Source organism: Bufo gargarizans, chromosome 6, assembly GCF_014858855.1.
Source record: "Bufo gargarizans isolate SCDJY-AF-19 chromosome 6, ASM1485885v1, whole genome shotgun sequence".
In the NCBI taxonomy this organism is placed as follows: Eukaryota; Metazoa; Chordata; class Amphibia; order Anura; family Bufonidae; genus Bufo; species Bufo gargarizans.
The window spans coordinates 237,513,665-237,537,913 of NC_058085.1; the positions used below are offsets into that span (position 1 = coordinate 237,513,665).

The following is a 24,249-nucleotide window of genomic DNA, read 5'->3' on the forward strand; positions in this document are numbered from 1 at the left end:
AATGTGTACTAGGCGATCCTTTAGATTACGCCCACTTTTTCATCTTTGAGAATATTGAGGCACATTGTTCTGTATTGTTCATAATTCATAATCACAATATTGCCCCCCTTATCCGAGGGCTTGATGACAATGGACGAATCCCTTTCTAAGGAGAGTAACGCCTCCATCTCCCCTTTTGTAAAGTTCACAGTACCTCTCCTATAGTTCTCCATTAAACTAAGCTGATCTATGACAACGTTGAGGAATATATCCAAAGATGTGCCCTCCCCCAGTGGCGGATTGTTGGTTGAGGGGGTCGAGATCCGTGAAGGGACCCTCACTTAGACCCCTGCCCCCTTCTTCCATTAAATCCACCAGAAAGCGCGCATCTAATAACTCCTGCTTATCAATTCCCAGCTTTAAGCATTTCTGTTTATCATGCGTATAGAAAAATTTCCTCCATTTGAGCTTACGTATGAAAAGGGTCAAGTGCTTAACCCATTCAAAGGAGTCAAAGGCACGTGTGGGAACAAATAAGAGACCTTTCCCCAACAATTGTGTTTCTGTCTCTGAGAGGTTTCTATCTGACAGATTAATAATTTGTAACGCATCAGAGTTAGTGGGTATATGTGCTGTGTATTTCTTTTGCTCCATACCTCTTAGTGTATTCTCCTGATGCATCATTGTTTTTTTCTGTCCCTCAACCCGTATGTTGGTGTTGGTGGTGTCCCTAAAAAAAAAAAACACGTTGTATTTATCTCCTACCCCTGCCCCCTCTATTTCTTGATTAAATGGCCAAAGAGACACCTTTTATCCATGGATCCGTTTATTTGTATATACACTATATTATCGACCTTTGTGTTTTTTAGACTTGATAAAGGGGTCCTGCGTACCCCGAAAGGTGTCGACTTTACCAAACAAAAAATGAAAAATACTTTGTATCCTCAATTGGGTTGTGAACTGCGCCTTGTGTCCATCCGCACACCGCACAAACCCAGTGCAGACGAGCTCCCCTTCATATATCCCTCTATTTCTTGGCCTCCCCCTAGATGATTGAAAGATAGGGTATTGGGAGGAGGGGTGTGAGGCTCCTTAAAATTCGGTCTCCCCCTCCGAAGAAAGGGGGTTCTGTTTCAATCTCAAGGGTCTTGACTGTTCTGGCCCCCAACTCCAAGACATGTCCCTCCCTAAAGTCTAAAGGTATCCCTCAGAAATTAGGAGTGCTTGCGTGCCTTCAATTGAGCTGTAAAGCGCTCAATCGGCTGCTGCAAGATCAATTCCTTGCATGCAAAATCTGAGTTATCAGATAATTTTTTAGTTCCAGTAATTTGTTCATGGAGCACTCCTCTCCTGCTCCAGGAGTAATCCAATCAATCTGAGTGAGCTATGAACGGACTCTCTTTCCCACTTTTTGAGGAACTCCGGTGATTGAACTCTGACCGATGGTAAAAAGGGAATACGTAAACCCTGTGGAACAATTTTATTTTTAATGTAGAGCTCCAGTGTTTGTATTTCCCGCCAGCCTCTCACATGATCTTTATATGTGTTGGTGAGTTGTTTGAAGGCCCCCATAATACTTAAATTGCAGGTTTCAGGTGGTAATTCTGCCTCAGAGAATACTAACTTTGCCTCATCATTCCAATTATCATTGCAAATGCCTGCTGCCAAAAAACCTGCCATCCCCTAAAAATGGAGATAATAGAACTAAATGAACTGGAGCAGGAGAGGGTGTTATACAACAAAAATTCCCAAGTGCTCCATGAACAAATTACTGGAACTAAAAAATTCTCTGATAACTCAGATTTTGCATGCAAGGAATTGATCTTGCAGCAGACGATTGAGCGCTTTACGGCTCAATTGAAGGCACACAAGCACTCCCAATTTCTCAGACTTTAGGGAGGGACGTATCTTGGAGTTTGGGGCCAGAACAGCCAAGACCCTTGAGAAACCCAAGACCCTTGAAACGGAACCCTCTTCTTCGGAGGGGGAGACCGAATTTGAAGGAGCCTCACACCCCTCCTTCCAATACCCTATCTTTCAATCACATGGGGAGGCCAAGAAATAGAGGGGGCAGGGGTAGGAGGCAAAGACAACGTGTTTTTTTTTTTTTTTTAGGGACACCACCAACAGCAACATACGGGTTGAGGGACAGAAAAAAAACACCCTACGTCCCTGAAAAAAGGCATTCCCAAGGGTCAATACTTGAGACAGCGCCGTAATTGTTCCAGAGTGAGTGACTACCGTGTTGCATCAAAAGATCAGCAACATAAGTTTAGGCGCAGAGGATATCCACAAATATCCTAGCTAGGGCATACCAACATTCCTTAGCTGTGGATCGGAACACATTGTGGAACACATTGCTGGTTCCCAAAGTGACATCAATGGAGAATGATAAGATGCACATCATTGCTACATACGATGAGGCACATGAGGAGGTTAGAGATATCCTCACACAATTCTGGGGAATACTTAAATCCGACCCGGAAGTGGGATATCTCATTGAAGACAGACCAGCGATCATGTGGGTGTAATCTAAAGGATCGCCTAGTACACATTTTTTTACAAGCTCCTATGAATACTACCTGGCTTAGTACCAATCTTAAAGGTACATTTCGATGCGGGGGATGCGTGGCGTGCAGTGCCATGTTATTCGGCAATGAATTTACTAGTACCGTTACACGCAGAACCTTTGATATTAGATCTTTTGTGAACTGTAGAACAAAGGGGCTGGTGTATTTGGCCACATGGAAATGTGGCAAACAATATTTAGGAAAGACTTTTCGCGAATTACGGAGAAGAATTGTAGAGCACCTTGGTGACATCCGTAAGGATGCTGATACGGCAATTGCGCGACATGTAGCCTCCCTACATAAGGATGACAAGAACACAATCAAATTCCAAGGGATTGAAGTTGGAAGAGGACAGAAAATTATTACAGAAGGAGGCACAATGGATACTCAGACTGCGAACAGTCCAACCGCGGGGTCTGAATGAGCACATCTCATGTGTGCTTTTTGTAAATCATTGGAGCAGCATGCTTATTCCCTCTTGTCATGCATCACCATCACCATTAGTGATATCCCTTATATCTAAAATGGATCCGAGGTTTCTCAACTTCCCTATGGATTTACATATGCCCTAGTTATCCTCCTAAACTCATTTGTCTGTATGGATAAATCCTCATAATTTTGAAGCATCGCTGTCCTAATATGACTGTAGTGACAGTAGCAAATCTGCTGTCGTAACTTCAGTGCATAGACTGAATTTCCTCTTTTTTGTTTACTTAACTTGCCTCGATTACCATCTTTGCCGTGCTGCCACAATATGAAATACCGCCGTTTGGTCCCCGGTTATCTTTGGAGTGTCTTGACACTCCGGCTGGTATCGCTCCGTTCAGTGGGCGGGCAGTGTGGGCGGGGCTGAGCTGTGGTTAGCTCCCCCCCTTCACGCCATTGGCCGACCCAGGGGCTTAATCCAATCTAGGGGAGGGGCCTCCTCCTCATAACTTGAGCATCTCAGCAGCCGCGTACGGCCATTCTAGCGCAGCTGCCGCCAACCTCAGAACATGAGGCGGTTGGAGTTCTTGATTGTATGTCTGCAGCCCAGATATTTAAATGCTCCTGAGGATCCAGACTTAGGGTGAAACGCGTAGAGCAGGGTTGGGGGCCAATATGCCAGACACTTAATGGGAGATTGATTCGTGCCCAGTGGTGTATCTTGGTTTTGTGCTGCCCTAGGCGAGACTAAACTCGGGCACCCCCCTAACGCGCGGATGCAAAAGGCAGGGGAGGTCGGGAGGAACTCAGGAGGAGGAAGTAAGTCTTTCAACTCCTTCACTATGTGGCGCCGGTGATGCTGCTCGCATAGTGAAGGATCGGACAAGGGGCAAAAAAATTTTTTTGCATATTGTGTAACTATCACTAAGCAAACAAGGCATTTTGCTGCCCCATTGGCAAGTGCCGCCCTAGGCAAATGCCTTGTTTGCCTTGTGAAGGATACACCCCTGTTCGTGCCCACATCAAAGATACTGGCTGCATCCCGTCACTGTAATGCATACTAGGATCTGAGCAGATGTTTATCAACCTCCTCTAGGACATAGGGCAGAGAGTCTCTTTTGGTAGGGCACCAATAGCCAGAATTGCAGCCCATATGTCAGCGCATCAAGCCGCTTGCACCAGCAGGTAATATTGTGACCACATCTAGCTAGTGGTGTTGAGCCTTTTTTAGCCGGACTGGTTTATTAGAGGAGCAACAACCACCACTTGTCAATGCCTAGGGTATGGTCATAGTCCTAAGTGGTGTATATGGTTGACTCGTTGTTCCACATGTGAGCAGCCAGTCACACTGATTTTCAGCGACACAGTGTATCAGACTCATTTCTGAACTGGTCTCTCATTTGTGGATAGTCGTTCATCAATTAGGTAGAATTTGTGTTGTCCCTCCTTGTATTTTAATAATATTTAATAAAGGTGATTTTATAATTTCTTTACAACGTTACTTCATTCAGTGACATTTATTCAGAGAGTGGAACGTAAACTACCCTCTGTCCAGTGAATTTAGTACTATGTGAAACTTGTCTAAGCAAAAAAGCTTACCATATATTCTTAGTTTTTTTCTGAAGAAAACATTGCTGTTGTTGGACTTTATTTTCTGCCAGACAAGCTTTTGATAAACTTTTAGGCCGGATGCTAACCCACGTATGCTTTCACTTGATTCTATACGCAGATATCATCCAGAACCCTCCCTCCCAGAATTCCCAGCAGTGCTCACCTCTCTAGTTAGCAGCTCAGTAATTTTGTTGGTGAGGTCCAGGATCTCCTGATAGCGGTTTCTCTCATGTATCAGCGAGTGAGGTGGAGACACTGTTATAGGATCCTCAGTTGACTTCTGCACTACTATGTAATCCTGCGCATGGAGAAAGACAATGATATCACTGTATACATTCCATTCACCTCTCCAGTTATGTCCTTGTTATATTAAGAGATACAAGCCATGACATATGACATAATTTCCTCACCTCTTCAGTCAGTAGGTAGATGATCTCTAGGGTGAGCTTTAATATTCGCTCAGCCATATGTTTTCTGTTCTTGTCCATCCTTAACAGTTAAGGCAGGAAACAAATAATACTCTTGCCTAAAGAACCAAAAGAGTAAGGAAGAGCATTTTAAATGTTCTATTTATTGTCCACTAGGACAATAACTGCTTCACTGCCTCAGTCAATCAGGTCTGGTTTACCATTTCTCTCCAGTCTCCCTCAATGTACACAGATAAAGATGATAATTGACTAAATATTAAAATAAATACAGATTAACATAATTAAGATAAGACCTGTCTGGGTCTTAAGGACCAGGCATCTTTGTAGTTTTTTTTTTTTCAATGTCACAAAGAGACATACGTTTTTTTTACTTTTACATCAATGTAGCTGAATTAGAACATGTTTTCTGTAGAATGAGTTGTATTTTTCTACAGAACTATTTTGAGGTAATCCTGCCTTTCCTTTTCTGTGTTTTATATTTTTTTGCCATTTACCATGCAGCATAAATAACATGTCACCTTTATTTTATGGATCGGTATAATAATATTGATACAAAATATGTACAGATTTATATTTTATTACTTTGCACAATTATAACAATTAAAAAAAAAAGAAAAATCATTTGTTTTTACATCGCCATATTCTGAGACTCATAATAATAATCTACAGCAATAGTAAATTTGGTTAGAGGTAGGTCAGTTCTCTCAATTTCACTCCAGCTTAATCAGTGCACCTTGGAAACCTCAGAAATACATATTTGACTCAAGGATACCATCCAACTACAGTTGAAAACCAAATTGCCAGAAACACCAGATTACCAAGGAGTGAGCTCCTTAAATACAAAACAAAACAAGAATATCATTGGGTACCTCAAGTAGTCACCTACAACCCAAATCTAAAAATTCTATGAAAGATCCCCCACTCCTGTGCTACAGAAAGCCCTAATCTCAAAACATTATTGTCAGAAGCGCACTGTCCTCTCAATGACAACAAGAACATTCCCCGGCAAACAGACCTAATGTAAAACCTGTCCATACATAATGACCACTGACAGGGTTCAGGTCCCCAATACATATCAGGACTACAAAATCCCAGGTACGTTCACCTGCACCATGTCAAATGTGGTCCATTTGATTGTATGTACCAAATATCCTACTGGAGGTCTCTATGTCGGTGAAACTGGGCAAAAACTCAGAACAAGAATGACGTCTCATCGCCACACAATAAAAGAAGGAAAGATTTGCTTGTATCTAAACACTTTTGCAGCGATGACCACAACATCACAGACATAAAAGTATTGATATTAAAGAGGAATTTTAAATCACAGTGGGACAGGAGAATCTAGGAATACAAAAGTTCATGATAACCTTTGACACACTCAGATCACGAATGAACGGGTCTCATGGATTTATGTCCATCTACAATCTCTTACGTCATTGGTCCGGTTTTTAAACATGGTGCACGATCACGTGCGCTGTGGGGACCATAGCCGCGGGTGGCGCGCTTTCGGTTATGCTCCGGCTCTCCCTTGTGGCGATCAGAGGAGCCGGAGCTTGTGTGCAGCAGCCCCTGACAGGAGGCTGCTGCATAGTACTTCCTATGGAGCCCTTGCCTGTAATAGGAATCCATAGGAAAGTAGCAAAATCATCATAGATTCCAATGCAAGTGCATCGGAGTCTATGATAATAACAATCAGATAATCAGACGATTGATCATTATAGTTCCCTTTGGGAACCATAAAAAAGTTAAAAAAAAAAAAAGTTTAAAATAAATAAATAAAAAATAAAAAAATTCAAATCACCCCCCTTTTCTCAAAATGAAAAAACTAAAAAATTAAAAAAATACACATCATGGGTGTCGCGATGTGCAAAAACTCCCATAGTATAAAAATGTGAAAATATATTCCCCATACAGCAAACAGAAAAACGGAAAAAAGCATCCAAATAGCCGATTTTAGTTGCTTCATTTTCTACAAACAAATTCAATTAAAAGTGATCAAAAAGTCATACACACCCCAGAATGGTATCAATGAAAAGTTCAGATCGCCCCGCAAAAAATTAGCTCCGTACACATAATTACAAAAAAGTTATAGGGGTCAAAATATGGCGACAAAAAAATAAAACTGATTTTGATTTTTTTTATCACTATCAAAACGCAAAAAAAAAAATACATATAAGATATTGCCAGATTTATACTGACCTGTAGAATAAAAGTAACTGGTCAGTTTTATTGCACATCGAACGTCGTAAATAAAAAAAAACTTAAAACTGTGGTGGAATAGCTTTTTTTTTGCAATTTCACCCCATTTTTTCCCCGCTTCCCACTACATCATATGCTATATTAAATGGTGGCGTTGGAAAGTACAACTTGTCTGGCAAAAAACAAGCCCTCATATAGCTATGTGAACAGACAAATAAAAAAGTTATGGCTCTGGGAAGGCAGGGAGCACAAAACGAAAACGCAAAAAAAACAACCTCCGTGGGTGAAAGGCTTAAGGAAAGTGGCTCTGAGATCTCTTGGGTTTGTTGCATTCATGGACAGAACATCAATTAGAGGACAAAAAAACTTTCACACTTCTTATCTATAATCCCCATGCACAATTTAGGCTACTTTCACACTTGCGTTCGGAGCGGATCCGTCTGGTATCTGCACAGACGGATCTGCACCTATAATGCAAACGCTTAGATCCGTTCAGAACGGATCCGTTTGCATTACCATGAACAAACGGATCCATAGTGCAAACGGATCCGTTTTGACTTTACATTGAAAGTCAATGGGGGACGGATCCATTTGAAAATTGAGCCATACTGTGTCAATTTCAAACGGATCCGTCCCCATTGACTTACATTGTAAGGCTGGACGGATCCGTTTGCCTCCGCACGGCCAGGCGGACATCCGAACGCTGCAAGCAGTGTTTGGGTGTCCGCCTGCTGAGCAGAACGGATCCCAAACGCTGCCAGACTGATGCATTCTGAGCGCATCCGCATCCACTCAGAATGCATTAGGGCTGGACGGATCCGTTCGGGGCCGCTTGTGAGAGTCTTCAAATGGAACTCACAAGCGGAGCCCCGAACGCAAGTGTGAAAGTAGCCTTACTGCTACAACTGTTTGTTTCCTCCTCCACTCATTGATCTGCTTTACATCACTTGTCTCATCTACCTTATTATTCCTATGTGTATAAATATTTGAATCTTCAGATACTGTCTTAAGAGACACCTGATGAAGAGGCCCAAGTAGCCTTGAAAGCTTACAATTTTGTCATCATCTTTTCAGTTAGCTATTAAACGTTATCAACCACTGAGGAATTTACTGGCTACTAAGGTACAAACAGTTAAGTGAACCCTACTGCGTATGGGGCTCTGAAGCAGACGGATGGTCACTGCACATCTGCTAACAAAGCTGCATTGGCAGAAAAGGGTTTAATTTTCCATGGTTGTCTTTTCCAATGAGTCATGTTTTTGCTCCATCGAACAAATGGACATTGGCAAGTCAGGCGAGAACCATCTGAGAACAAACAGTACTGGAAGAACACAAGTTGGTGGTGGCAGCATTATGATCTGGGGAATGTTTTTGTGGCACACATGTGGAAGGCACTCCCAACTGATTAGGGTATCATCCTTGCAGATCACGTACACCCATGCATGCTCATTGTCTTCTGTGGGGCAGATGGGATCTTCCAGCAAAACAATGTGGTATGTCACACAGCTAGAAATATTCCACATTGGTTGGAAGAACCAAGACTTAAACGTACTACCCTGGTCCCTTAAAAGGTTAATTGACAGTAAGCGTGTGGGCCAGACCTGCCCGACCCAGGGTGAGGATGGTGCTCACCAGGGGCGGATTGGCCGTAGACCTTACAGGGAAATTTCCCTGTGGGTTGATGCCCAAGGGGCCACTCAAGCCCTCCTCTCTGCCACTGGCTAGATACATAATGAGCTCTTAGCAGTAATTTAAGAAGTGAGAATCAGGCACTCATGTACCCAGCCAGTGACCACACGTGCCCTACTGAATTCAACTGCTGTGGCCCGCAGCTCCATATCTTAAATAAAGAGAACGTGGAGGAGGACAGAATATTACATCTACTAACGGCCACCACAGAGGGACAGCTTTTAGGGCCATATATTCTGCTTCAGTTTGGTATGTTTCTGATGGGACAGTATTTTGCACTATGGTATTACTTGCGTTGCCCCGCCTTTTGTCAATTTGGACCCACTTACAACATGGGGCCACTTTTAGATTTTTTTTCCAGGGCCACTTTAAGTTCCTAGTCAGCCTCTGATGCTCATCTGATCCCTGATGCTGGATTCAGTCTGTTGGGCTCCCAGACTGGCAGTTCTGCTCCTACTTGTGCCAAGGACAACATCCTCCTATGCTCCCCTTGCGTCATGTGTGCACCATTCTCTTATTGTCGGATAACTCCTTTAATTCTCTGCACTTAAACCCAATTGAGAATCTGTGGAACCACTTTGATTATCATGTTCCCTCTATGGATCCTCCCCCACACTACCTCAAGCAGTGCTGATGCACCTTAGGCTACTTTCACACTAGCGTTCGATCGGATCCGTTCTGAACGGATCCGATCATATTAATGCAGACGGAGGCTCCGTTCAGTACGGATCCGTCTGCATTAATAACTTAGAAAAAATTCTAAGTGTGAAAGTAGCCTGAGCGGATCCGTTCAGACTTTCAATGTAAAGTCAATGGGGGACGGATCCGCTTGAAGATTGAGCCATATGGTGACATCTTCAAGCGGATCCGTTCCCATTGACTTACATTGTAAGTCTGAACGGATCCGCTCGCCTCCGCACGGCCAGGCGGACAGCTGAACGCTGCAAGCAGCGTTCAGCTGTCCGCCTGTCCGTGCGGAGGCGAGCGGAGCGGAGGCTGAACGCCGCCAGACTGATGCAGTCTGAGCGGATCCGCTCCATTCAGACTGCATCAGGGCTGGACGGAGGCGTTCGGGTCCGCTCGTGAGCTCCTTCAAACAGAGCTCGCGAGCGGACCCATGAACGCTAGTGTGAAAGTAGCCTTACTGAGTCACTCCCAGTACATCTAGCTCCTGTCTGTGCTGCACATGGCAGATACTTTGGATAACAATGTGACTGTGTATTTATACTATATTCTAGCAATTCTGTATGTAGCTAATCCTAAATGTCTGAAGTTAAATCTCAAAAAGTGATGGCATATGTGGGGAATCTATGTTCCTGAGGATAAAGCAGACACGGCACAGGATTAACACTGCATCCCCTTTAAGTTTTATTTATCTGCACCATGGCACTCCTGGCCAAAAGCTGAAACTGCATTATGGCCCTATGCACTTTAAGGCTATGTTTAGACATCAGTGGTAAAATCAGTATCTGAAAATTTGTGTGAGGATTTTCTGCTACCCCCTCAAATCTGCTTCAAAGAAGTAACATAGGGTTTTTCATATCAGCTTCTGAAAAAAACTTTTTGTGGCATATAAGGTATGCACATGGTCAATTTATTTTACACTGAAATCAATGAGAAGCTTTTGATGCCGTTTTGAATATAGATTTTATTGTAACAGGAGGCTCACATTGTGCAGAACAGGTAATCAGTATGTAAATGAGGAACACAGGTAACCAATCAGTGAGCATCTCAGTGAATATAAGGTGAGAAGAGCATAGACCCCGCCTCTTTCTTGCTGCTCCCAACTAAGAAGGATACATATAGATTTTTCTCTTATATTGTTACTGATATTTGTGAATTTAACTCCTTCACTTTTCCCCCTCTCTGCCGCCGATATTCCACTGGGCGCCCGAGAATTTTAATCCACTCTTCTACTTACTTTTATAGCATTCCGTGAGTCCCCCAGTTTGTTGCCAGCTTTCGGCGGCGCCATCTTGCGCTGAGTGCCGTAGTCTCGGATATCGCAAGACTTTGAGCGCTCTGCTAAAACTGTGAGGTGATTTGCGTGCGCTGACGCTTCTCACCTCGGAGCTCGGCTAGTCACGTCACAGTGTACCTATTCCACTCCCCCCCCTACGGTTTACTCACAATACCTGCCTTTTTAAAAAAAATATATACTCTTAGATGTATTTATAGATATGTATTTTCTTTTCCATCTTCCTTACACAACTTTTCACAATTCATTACCTCATATTACTTTCCTTGTAAGTATAGCTACTATACTGTAGATATACATATATAGGTTTGCCAAAATATATATATATAAAATCAATACATATATTTGTATTGTAAGGGATCGCCTCTTATTTGGGGGTCATTCTCACAGATACGACTTTAGGACACCAGGTTTCAGGTCCAAACCGTGCATTTATTGTGCACACTCCAACCAATACAGGTTATCATGAAGTCGCAGCTTCACCTAACACATGTGACATCCACATAAAATAATAAACACTTGCCCGGCTAGGCTCTAACTAACACAGAGTTTCCTGACTCACCTAAGTCCTTGTTCACACCCTGTGAACACAAGCGGCTTTCTCAGCCAATGTCCCACAGCCTCCTGGCTGTACAGAGCACAGTACGCCCACTGCCTCCAGTCCAGTGTCTCAGCACACATGGGGAATAGTGGTCTCTCAGCCCTCCTGGCTTGGACCACACAGAGCCTCCAGGCCTCTGTCCACAGGCAACACACTCCCCCCTTGCTGACACCCTGGGAGGTGCTTTGTGCCAGCCTGATTACTTCCAGCTGGTCTCACCTGTGGTGGAATAGGGGTGTGGACCGAACTATCCACCCCTTCCTTGCCTCTAACCCGTGTGAGACCTGTCACTGTCTCACAATATATATACACACATACATGTAACTATTGTTATAGCTACACAATTCCATTTATCTCCCATTTTTTCTCTCCCTTACCCAACCCATACACACATACTGTATTTAGCAACATGAATCCCTAAGAGGAACAACCTAACCCCCCGACCAGTCAACCAATGTTCGTTAGCTATGAAGTATTAACTACGGATTCCATCCAACGAATGGTGGATCAATCCATATCTAGGTCGGTATCTGTTGCTATATAATCAGCCATGGTGTCTGTTCAAGACTCCATTACTAAGTCCTTTTCTTTAGTTGTAAATCAAAGAACTCCTCAGGTTTACCCTTTTACCCCTTCAGATAACTTGCTCTCCGCAGAAGATTCTGTTGCGGATCTAGCCAAAGGTTTCAGAAAATCAGACAAATCTGCCAAAAAAAAGGAGGTTTTGTGACGACCCTAAAGTCCCCAATATCTCAAAATCCCATACCATGGGGACGGGTCAAAACTCAAATGAAAAACCGCATAATTTAGATGGTAATGATAAATGTGGCGATAAATACCACAAAAGACCCTCCCTTCTGGAGGAGACTACCAATATCCGGGCTATGACAGCCAGTAAGAGGGCCAAGAACATCTATTACAAATAAATTTCTTCCACATCTCGATCCAGTGAGTCTGACTGATTCAGAAGAAGGATTGCCATTTTACTGTGGTGATCACTCCTTAGATAATCCTCAAGATTCAGTCTCGGCTAACCAACTCTCGGACTCCCTGGTCCTCGACAGTCAGGGTATCCCCTTTTTCAGCCCTGACCAAACAAAACATCCCAGATCTGGGGAGTGGGTCCCCACCCTCAAATCTAAAAAAAAAATTCTCTATGAGTCAACAAATCCCTAGACAAATCCTCCAGAAATAAATTGAAAGTGGAGTGTCCGAGACCTACCCTGCCTCAGAAAGTATCCCAAACTCCGGAAATATATCCTATTATCACAAAATACTTAAATAAAATGGGAACAAAATCCAAAAAGAGGCCTTGATAGGTCATTCAAATTGTGTCAGGATAAACTCCTAGACCTACTAGGGCCTCTCACAAAAATATTGGACTTCTCCGAACAAGCTGCTGCTACAGTACTCAGCAGCTGGGACCAAAGGGCCATTTGTTTCTTTGGGAATATTAACTCTGCCCTCAGCGCAGAAAGAAGATGTAATGTCTTAATGAAACTGGACCCACAGCTCACTAACCTGGCCAACTCAGAGCCTGATCCTTCTGCTGAGGGTCTTCTCTTCGGAGACACCTGTCACGGTCATATTGGTGTTTGACCGTGACGCGGTTGCCATGCAGACTGGTTGCCGGTGGCAATGTGTTGTTGGCAGTTTGCATGTGCACTTCCCCTTTAATGAGAAAGGACCAAAATTGTCATATGGTCTGAAACGCGTTGATGAAACTATCCTGTATGAAGATTTTTAACCGCATTAATAAAAAGTATTTCCTGCTTAGACGTAGAGCTGGATGTTTTCTCTTCTAATATTTGTTCAACTGCAACCAGGTGCAGTATCCTTGCTCGTCTAGCAGAGGAAGAGGTGAGAGCTGCCTTTACCATTACACTTCCCCTTTAAGGTTTGCCTTACTGTTGTTTGGTGATCAAGGGGTTAATCTTCTTGCTAGTGGGGATTAAGGTGTTTCCTGGGTGTGGCCGCGGGCTTGATATATACCTGTGGCTTGCTGGCTGGGTGCAGTTTTACTACAGCCTTGCTTGGTCTTGGAGCTTTGCTCCTTGCCTGGGTGTTTCTGCCCAGTCCTTGAGGACCACCTTATGGAACATAAAATGTCCTCCCTTATGTAACTTTACCCACACTTGTATGTGTGGTGTGGGTTTATGTTCTGGATGTGTGAAGCATTTTGTTGGTTGTTACATGTCTGGGCTGTTGTTGGTGTTGGTGCCTGCATGTATGCTATACGTCACCCGGTATGTTGATACCTCCGGAAGGGGGCTGGTTTTCCGGAGGGGTGAACCATAAGTCGAGATGCAGTGCTGCCTGGGGCTGCCGTGCACCTTGCTGTATAGGGCCCAGGCAGTATCAGGTGTGCTGGATACCTGTGTGTAGTGTTGTTTGTACGGTGTCCTATTTGGTGTGTGGGCACCTGTACTTTTGCACGGGTTCTAGTCGTGGTGGCTGCGGCAGGTAAGTGTGTTTCTGGTGTTCTTACCTGCCGACTCTGTTGCTGTATTCAGTCGTCCACTTTTCCCTGCAGCTAGGCCTGTGGAGACTCTGGTTCATCCGTGTCTTGGATGAACCTGGTTGTCTCTTGTCCCTGTCTCCTAACCTCAGGAATATTCAGGGATTTCAGGGTTCTGAGGTTTCCATTGTACGGGCCCTTCTACCTTAAGGGTCGGCTCATACAGTTAGGAGAACAGGGCCAGATTTAGGGATGCTATAGGAGGTGACCAGCTCCCTTTTCTTGGTAGCCTGGTCTAGCTGCTACCCATATCCCTTTTACACTGTACGGTGGGGGGTTTCTCTCACTCCCCACCGTGACAACACCCTCATCAAGGAAATAGGCAAGTTTGTCGGAGTGTTTACCTCTCTTGACAAAGCTAAAACATCTTTGAAAAAAGTCGGTCAACCAAAATTTTGGGGGCAGGGGCCGCTTTCCCAGCCGGACCTCACACTTCAGACAGTTTCAGCAGACCCCCTACCACACAGACAGACCTACCACGTCTACATCATCTGCCATACCTACACCATTCTTCCCTACCAGAGGATGCCTATGGAGAGCTTGAGGCCATTGAGGTTTCCATAGATCGAGACCATCGTCGGGTAAGTCTTTCTACCCTAAACTATCCTTATATATCTTTAGGGGGAAGACTGAAACATTTTTTCCAGACTTGGGCTACGCTAACCTCAGACTCATGGGTCCTAACCTAAGATAGTATTTATCAGATAGATTTCCTGTCCCCTACTTCACAAAACCACACCCCTCAGCCAATACTCTTCTCTACTCTAGATCAGAACCTCATAGAGTCAGAGATAAAAGATCTCTTGTACAAAAGGAGCCATCAGCAACATCTTTCTAGTAAAAAAGATGGTGGTCAAAGACCTGTCATAAATTTAAGAACCCTCAACGATTTTGTCACTTACCATCACTTCAAGATGGAGGGAATCCATCTTCTCAGGGACCTGTTACTCCCTCAAGATTGGCTAATAAAGATAGACCTCAAGGACGCCTATCTTACTGTACCTATACACCGTTGCCATCAACCTTACCTACAATTCTTCTGGAACAACCAAAAAATGGCAATTTACTTGCCTTCCATTTGGCCTATCATCCACCCCTTGGTGCTTCACAAAACTAATGAAACCAGTAGTCTCATCCTTAAGATCCCGGGGTGTACGTCTAATCATCTATTTGGACGACATCCTATTATGGCACAATTCCTTCCACTAATCCGACTTCATTTACAATGGACTTTATCCCTTCTGACCAATCGTGGGTTTCTAATCAACTCCAAGAAATCCATTCTTTCCCCATCCAAGAAAATTGAATTCCTAGGTTTCAATATCAATACTGTCTCAGCTTTCCTGAGTCTTCATACCAGGAAACTCTCCCTGATTCTGAAGGAAATCAGATCGGTGTTAAACATCTAGTATCCCTACGCACTATTGGGCGGATCGTCGTGCTGTTATCAGCTTCCATACAAGCCATCTTACCTGCCTCATTACACTACAGAGCCCTCGAACGCCTCAAGGCACAACATCTACGGGAGGGGCTACAATATTCGAACATAATCCTACTCTCTTCAGAAGCCAAGGAAGATCTTCTTTGGTGGCTCCAACACATCCAGATCTGGAATAGAAAAATGATATTCAATTCCTTACAAGATCCGGTCCTAGAATCAGACACCAGTGAATCAGGCTGTGGAGCTCGTTGCGGCCCTTATTCCACAGGAGGGAAATGTTCAGAAACAGAATCTCTCTTACACATCAACTGTTTGGAGCTTCTGGCGGGTTCTTTCGCTCTGAAAAGTATTGCGAAAGGCAGATCACACTGCTGCATCCTACTGCGTATGGACAATATTGCAGCAGTACAGTACATCAAACGATTAGAGGGCACCACTTCCAAGATTTTAAACGATATTGCCAAGGATTTTTGGCATTTCTGCTTGGCGAGGGATATTACCCTGAGAGCAGAATACCTTCCGGATTTGGTCAATTCGGTTGCCGACTGGAATTCCCGATTGCCGATTCGGAACCCAGCGACTGGCAATTGGATACTCTCATCTTACAACAGATCAACAGTTTATGGGGCCACCACCAGATGAATCTATTCGCATCACGACTGAACAGCCAATTACCCATTTTCTTCAGCTGGGGTCCAGATCCAGATGCTCTGGATGCTCTTCGCCAAATCTGGCCACAGAAACGCCTTTATGCTTTCCCCTTTTTCACCTTAATCCCCAGAGTTCTACTTCAGATGATTTCCCAGAGATCGATATTAGTAATCATCACTCCTTGGTGGCCGTCTCAAACATGGTTCCCCACACTACTCAGTCTGGCCATAGATATCCCTAGAGTTTTCCCACTTTCCCAGGATCTTCTCCGAGATCCCTCAGGTCATCGTCACCCTCTGATCTTGTCGGGATTCCTATCATTAGAAGCCTGGTTGATCTCAGGCAATCAGAATTCGATCACAGCCTTTCACAATCTACTCTTGATATCCTCTCTGATGCATGGGCCCCAGGTACCAGAAAGGATTATAGATCAGCCTGGAAAATTTTGCTTCATTGGTGCTCTCAACGGGATTTGGATCCTGTTCATGCATTTATTAGCCATATCTTAAACTTTTTATCTGCATCCTTTGAATTCAGGAAGACCTATAGGACCATAAACCTTTACCATTCTGAGATATCAACGGAACATGCCTCCGTTAACGCCATCCCTGTTGGTAAACACCCAAGGTTCTGCAGACTTATGAAGGGCATACCTTTTAGGAAACCTCCTGAATCTAGATACCACTCCACTTGGGATGTTAGCCCCTTCTAAACCTCTTATTATCTTGGGAGGACAACAAACATCTACCCCTAAAACTACTTTCCTTTAAACTCACGGCTCTCTTATGTCTCATCTCCATCAAGAGAGTGTCAGAAGTCAGAGCTTTGAACATCACTCATAGATCCTTTACCCCTAACAGAGTAACCTTCCGTATTGTTAGACAAACCAAAACCAACCTACACACGTTCTTCTACCCAGCTTTGCCTTTCCATGATAAACTATGTGTTGTCCGTTGTCTAAAGGCATATGAACTTATGACCCAACGTCTACGCACCCCTCAATCTTCACAACTTCTTATCTCCTTTCATAAACCACATCTTCCAGTATCTTCCCCTACACTATCCAGGTGGGTTACTTACCATGCAAATGGCCAGGATTAATACATCAATCTTTGGTGCCCATTCAGTCCGAGGGGCAGTATCGACTAAAGCCTTCCAAAAATGAGGCTCCCTCTCTGATATTCTGAAGGCCGCAGACTGGTCTTCAGAGTCCACTTTTAAAAAGTTTTATTTCAAACCTGACTCTAATGTCTTATGCCCATTTTGTAAACCAATATTATTATCATGGTTTTTATGTACTATTTAGCTTTAAACTTGCACAATGTGAGCCTCCTGTTGCAATAAAATTGAAGATTTTCCTAGCTATTGTAACGGAAAATATAGATTATATTGAAGACAGGAGGCGAACATTGTCCCTCCCTATTAACCCAACCCTGACTGTATATATTCGGTCTCCACAGCATACTAGAACATCTTGGATACTTCATCTCATCCATCCTCAGAAGTTCCTGTTATGCCAGTCTTCTATCATCCAGACCTACGTTTATTCCATTGCTGCCATATTCCGATTACTTCAAGCCGGATCCACTAGTTCTCTGGTCGTCATCAAGAAAGAGGCGGAGTCTAGGCTCTCCTCACCTTATATCCACTGAGATGCTCACTGATTGGTTACCTGTATTCCTCATTTACATACTGATTACCTGTTTTGAAAGAGTAGTAAAAGAAAGTTCTGCACAATTTTCGCCCCGTCTTCAATAAAATCAAAATTTTCCGTTACAATAGCTAGGAAAATCTATAATTACACTGAATCAGTGGCAGAAGGTGTCAAAGAATGCCAAAGAAAATCATAAGATAATTTCACTCGGGCTATGTATCTGTAATGGTGCTGTGCTTTAGAACAGACAGCACCCAGACTGAACAGTGACCCATTCACCTGAATAGGTATCTTCAGATGGACGACTGTCTTCACGAATCAATGGTCCATGATGAGAAAATCACATCATGTTCTTTTGTGCTTTTTACTGCAAGACTGATTTATTGAGTCTGCAGGAAAAACAGACCCATTCATGTGGAATCCATTTTAAAACTAGTCCATGTTTACCATCCAGAACACAAAGAAGCTTGCTATCAGCCATTAGAAAGAGGCTTTAGGTCTCTTATACATGTCCGTGATGACATCAGTGAACTGATGGTCAGTGGTTCATCCGTGAAGATTTCTGTGAAGAATCACTGTTTGGTCCATGTGTTATCTGAATTCCACAGGCTACGTACACCTTCAGGGGCAATTCTTTTATGATTGCATTTTACTAATTTTGGGCTAAAAATATTTTTTCAATTGGTCTTTATTAAAAATATTTGAGCCGTTCTGTCATAAAGCGTTAACTGTTTGGTACTTTCACTTTGTGCTGGTTATCTAATAAACATTATTTCTAAATTACTAAAAGAACATACACATTTATTTAAAGGGGTTATCCCACGATTAATGTAAAAAAATCTGTCCATCCAGTTCAGCCTGTTATCCTGCAAGTTGATCCAGAGGAAGAACAAAGAGCAGGTGGCGCTATACAGATACAATTTCTTAAATAACTCAGAGGCTAAACAAAACTACATGCAATTACAAAAGTATTCAGATCCAGGGGCTGGTTTGAAAACTGTAGCCACATTCTTGTTATTAAGATGAGAATTGAGCTATAATGAGTGTTTAGGTGGGCAGCGATAACAAATTGAAAATGTAGAGCCTGCTACTAGAGCAACTCAAGTCACAGAGACAGGGGGAGGTTTAAGATTTTTAATGAAGACCAACTTAAAAAATATATTTTTAGCTCAAAATTAGTACAAAAAAGTTATTAAAAAATGTTATTTAATTTCATCTGTCCCAAGGTAGACTATTCCATAGATTTATAGTTCTTACAGTACAGAAGCCTTGACACCTCTGGAAACGAAACACTTTCTTCTCTAGGTGGAGACAGTGTTCCCTTGTCTTTTGAGGGGATTTTACATGGAACACCATAAAGTTTGTATGGGCCATTTACACTAACTTGCAAAAGTATTCACCCCCTTGACTTTTTTTGTATTTTGGTGCCTCACAACCTGGAATTACCATGGATTGTTTGAGGATTTGCATCATTTAATTTACAGAACATGCCCACAACTTCTAAGGCTGAGTTCACACCAGCGTTCAGCCTTTCCGTTCTCCTGCTCCGTTATAGGAGCAGGAGAACGGAAAGAACGGATTGGGCACATAACTGAGGCGAGCGGAGCCTACGGACCCCATAGACTATAATGGGGTCCGTTAGGTTTACGCTCAGAAAATGATTTTGGAGCGGAGACAAAAGTCCGCTCCTATAACGGAGCAGGAGAACGGAAAGGCTGAACGCTGATGTGAACGAGGCCTAAGATGTTTTTTTTTTCATTGTGAAGCAAACAACAAATAGGACAAAATAACAGAAAAAGTCAATGTGCATAACTATTTACCCCCCTAAAGTCAATACTTTGTAGAGACACCGTTTGCGGCAATCACAGCTCCAAGTCGCTTTGGATAAGTGTCTATGTGCTTGCCACATCTTACCACTAAAATTTTTGCCCATTCCTCCTTTGAAAACTGCTCCAGCTCCTTCAAGTTGGATGGTTTGCGCTTGTAAACAGCAATATTTAAGTCTGACCACAGATTTACTATTGGATTGAGATCTGGGCTTTGACTAGGCCATTCCAACACATTTACATGTTTCCCCTTAACCCCTTCAGGCCCCTACCATTTTTCACCTTAAGGCCATTTTTTGCAAATTTGACAAGAGTCACTTTATGTGGTGATAACTTTAAAACACTTTTACTTATCCAAGCCATTCTGAGATTGTTTTCTTGTCACGTATTGTACTTCATGACAGTGGTAAAATTGAGTAAAAAAAAAAAAAAAAGTATTTATAAAACAATTCAAAATGTACCCAAAATTTTGACAAATTTGCAAATTTCTATTTCTCTACTTTTATGATAGATAGTAATACCTCCAAAAGTTATTACTTTACATTCCCCATATGTCTCATTTTATAAATGCCATTTCATTTTTTGGGGACGTTAGAAGAATTTCCAAAACCCACTTTTTCAGGACCAGTTCAGGACTGAAGTCACTTTGTGAGACTTACATAATAGAAATCACCCAAAAATGACCCCATTTTACAAACTACAACCCTCAAGGTATTCAAAACTTATTTTACAGACTTTGCTAACCCTTTAGGCGTTCCACAAGAATTAATGGAAAATAAAGATAACATTTCTGAATTTCCCTTTTTTGCCAGATTTTCAATTTTAATCCATTTTTTCCCGTTACAAAGCAAGGATTAACAGCCAAACAAAACGCAATATTTATGGCCCTGATTCTGTAGTTTACAGAAATACCCCATATGTGGTCAGTGGTAAACTGCTGTACGGGCACACGGCATTGCGCAGAAGGAAAGGAACGCCATACGGTTTTTGGAAGGCAGATTTTTCTGGACTGTTTCTTTTGACACCATGTCCCATTTGAAGCCACCCCTAGAGTAGAAACTCCAAAAAAGTGACCCTATTTTGGAAACTACGGGATAAGGTGGCAGTTTGGTTGGTACTATTTTATGGTACATATAATTTTTGGTTGCTCTACATTACACTTTGTGAGGCAAGGTAACAAGAAATAGCTGCTTTGGCACCGGTTTTATTTTTTGTTATTTACAACATTCACCTGACAGGTTAGATCATGTCGTATTTTTATAGAGCAGGTTGTTACGGACGCGACAATACCAAATATGACAACTTTTTGTTGTTGTTTGTTTAAGTTTTACATAACAAAGCATTTTTGAAAGACGTAGTTTTATTTATTTTTGGGCGACTGTCTTGTGTAGGGGCTCATTTTTTCGGAATGAGATGACGGTTTTATTAGTACTATTATAGGGTGCATATGAATTTTTGATCGCTTGCTATTACACTTTTTGTGATGTAAGGTGACAAAAATGGCTTTTTTTACACAGTTTTTTATTTTTTACGGTATTCACCTGAGGTCTAAGGTCATGTGGTATTTTTATAGAGCAGGTTAGTACTGATGTGGCGATACCTAATATGTCAACTTTTTTTTGTTTATGTAAGTTTTACACAATGATTTCATTTTTGAAACAAAAAATAATAATGTTTTAGTGTCTCCATAGTCTGAGAGCCATAGTTTTTTCAGTTTTTGGGTGATTATCTTAGGTAGGGTATGATTTGAGCGGAATGAGATGACGGTTTGATTGGCACTATTATAGGGTGCATATGACTTTTTGATCGCTTGCTATTACACTATTTGTAGTGTAAGGTGACAAAAAATTGCTTTTTTATACAGTTTTTATTTTTTTACGGTGTTGACCTGAGGGGTTAGGTGTGAGATATTTATAGAGCAGGTTCTTACGGATGCGGCGATACCTAATATGTATACTTTTTTATTTTATTTAAGTTTTACACAATAATATCATTTTTGAAACAAAAAAAATGATGTTTTAGTGTCTCCACATTCTGAGACATATATTTTTTTTGGGGGGAGATTGTTCTAGGTAGGAGCTCATGTTTTGCGGGATGAGGTGATGGTTAGATTGGTACTATTTTGGCGGGCATACACCTTTTTGATCGATTGGTGTTGTACTTTTAGTGATGTAAGGTGACAATTTTTTATTTTATTTAGCACAGGTGTTTATCTGAGGGGTTAGGTCATGTGATATGTTTATAGAGCCAGTCGATACGAACGCGACGATACCAAATATGTCTACTTTTCTTTTTTCCCTATTTTTAACAATTCATTTTTTTACTTTATTTGGGCAAAATAACATTTTTTGCTTTTTTTTTACTTGAAACTTTTTATATTTTTGGGGGAAACTTTTTTTTCACTTTCTTTTTTGTCCCACTTTGGGACTTCAACTTTTGGAGGTCTGATCCCCTTTGCAATGCATTTCAATTCTTCTGTATTGGAATGCATTGGCTGTTTGTGTAGTACAGTGTGTATTACTCATACAGCTTCCTGCCTGTGAGATCCAGGGGGCTGGATCTCACAGGCTCTCCACCAGAAGGCAGCCCCAATGCCAAAGGAAGGCATCGGCTGCCTTCTGTGCCATCAGGTCCCCGTCACAGCAGCACGGGGAGCCGATGGCAGCTCCGATCCCCGCCCAACATCACACGTGCCGTGGTCAGCGCTGACCGCGGCACATAAAGGGTTAATGTGCCGGCATCAGTGATTTCACCATTGCTGGCGCATGCAGCAGGGGCCCGGCTATCAGCGACTGCTGGACCCCTGCCACTGATCCGGCGGTCGCAGCTCCTGCACCCGCCCGATCCCCATGAAGTACATGTAAGTCATGGGTCTTTAAGTCCCACAAAGAAATTACGTACATGTACGTCATGGGTCCTTAACCTCCCTGGTGGTACGATATCTTCATTAATTTTGTACCCGGAGCGGTACAAACTTTCGGAGCTGTGGCCGGAAGTTTGAGCCGCACTCCGGAAATGTGGACAGCACACTGGAGGTCCTGAGTGTGGATCGGGGTTACCGCTGCTTGTAATGTAATGTGACCCCGAGCCACACTCGGTATTACCGCTAAGGAGGTTAAGGGGTTAAACCACTCAAGTGTTGCTTTCGCAGTGTGTTTGTGGTCATTTTCCTGCTGGAAGGTGAACCTCCATCCTAGCCTCAAATCACGCACAGAGTGGGACAGGTTTTGCTCAAGAATATCCCTGTATTTAGCACCATCCATCTTTCCCTCCACTCTAACCAGTTTCTCAGTCCCAGCTGCTGAAAAACATCCCCCCAGCATGATGTTGCCTCCACCATGTTTCACTGTGGGGGTGGTGTTCTTTGGGTGATGTGATGTGTTAGGTTTGTGCCAGACATAGCGTTTTCTTTGATGGCCGAAAAGTTCAATTTTTGTCTCATCAGACCAGAGCACCTTCCTCCATACATTTTGGGAGTCTCCCACATGCCTTTCCGCAAACTCACAATGTGCCTTATTGTTTTTAGCTGAAAGTAATGGCTTTCTTCTGGCCACTCTGCCATAAAGATTCAGGTGTACTGCTACTTTGGCTCCTGACGAAGTGCACGAGACATGTGCATAGAAACACGTTGAGCCGTAGATAAGTGTTATTAGGGACTGCTGGTAGCTGGTGGTACAAAAGCCAGGCCAGCAATCACCTCCTATTATTGTGCACCGCACGAGTGTCAGTGTATGAGGGGTGGTATAGTGCACAGCCGTCCCTCTTGCTGAAGACAACTACCCAGTGACTGATTAGGTACTGGACAGTTTGGTATGCTGCGAATGGGTTCCTCTTTGTGAGATACCACATCTCTCCAAGAACACCTGTCTATCCCAGTGGTGATACCATTCCTTTTAGTACTAATCCCACCAGCTCACAACTAGTGCAGAGGCATATACCCTGCTCATTGGATGTTCATAGTCAATCACCACTAGCGGTGGGATTTGATTTACATATCTGATTCGGCCCAATACCACTATATTTAGGTCATTCACTTCTATACGTTTTCTACTTTACACATTGAATAAAACTTTTTTTTTTTTGCTCATTTTAACGTCCCTTCATATATTTGCTCTCATTGTACCAACGTCCAGGGACGTATACTTTCACTACCTTTTTCTTATCGATTATTACACTCTGCCATAAAGCCCAACTCTATGGAGCGTATGGCTTATTGTCGTCCTATGTACAGATACTCCAGTCTCTGCTGTGGAACTCTGCAGGGTTACCTTAGGTCTCTGTGCTGCCTCTCTGATTAATGCCCTTCTTGCCCAGTCTGTGAGTTTTGGTGGGAGGCCGTCTCTTGGCAGGTTTGCTGTTGTGCTATGTTCTTTCCATTTGGTTATGATAGATTTGATGGTGCTCTTGGGGATCATCAAAGATTTGGGTATTTTTTTGTTTTAAAATTGTTTTTTCGATGCAAAACAGATGAAACACCAAAGCGCCCAAGAATAGGCTACTTAGGTAACAAAGTCAATATACCATATGCAGATACAAAATAGATTAAAGGGCTTCTGTCACCCCACTAAAGTGATTATTTTTTTTTGGGCTAGTGAAATTAGTTATATTGCTTTATATGACAATATAATTGTGTTACTTACTTTGATCCAGCAGTTTCTGCAAAAAACGAAGTTTTATA

The 24,249-nt window shown here is 42.7% G+C and overlaps 1 protein-coding gene across 1 annotated transcript in view; it reads right to left on the reverse strand.

The window, feature by feature from the left end:
- Nucleotides 1-24,249, reverse strand: part of LOC122941339 (gastrula zinc finger protein XlCGF26.1-like) — a 67,637-nt gene that overhangs the window by 34,207 nt on the left and 9,181 nt on the right. The window contains exons 2-3 of the mRNA XM_044298483.1: nt 4,997-5,112; nt 4,750-4,884 (exon numbers count right to left, since the gene is read on the reverse strand). Coding sequence (XP_044154418.1) covers nt 4,750-4,884; nt 4,997-5,074 — 213 coding nt within the window. The 5' untranslated portion in view covers nt 5,075-5,112. The remainder of the gene's footprint in view (nt 1-4,749; nt 4,885-4,996; nt 5,113-24,249) is intronic.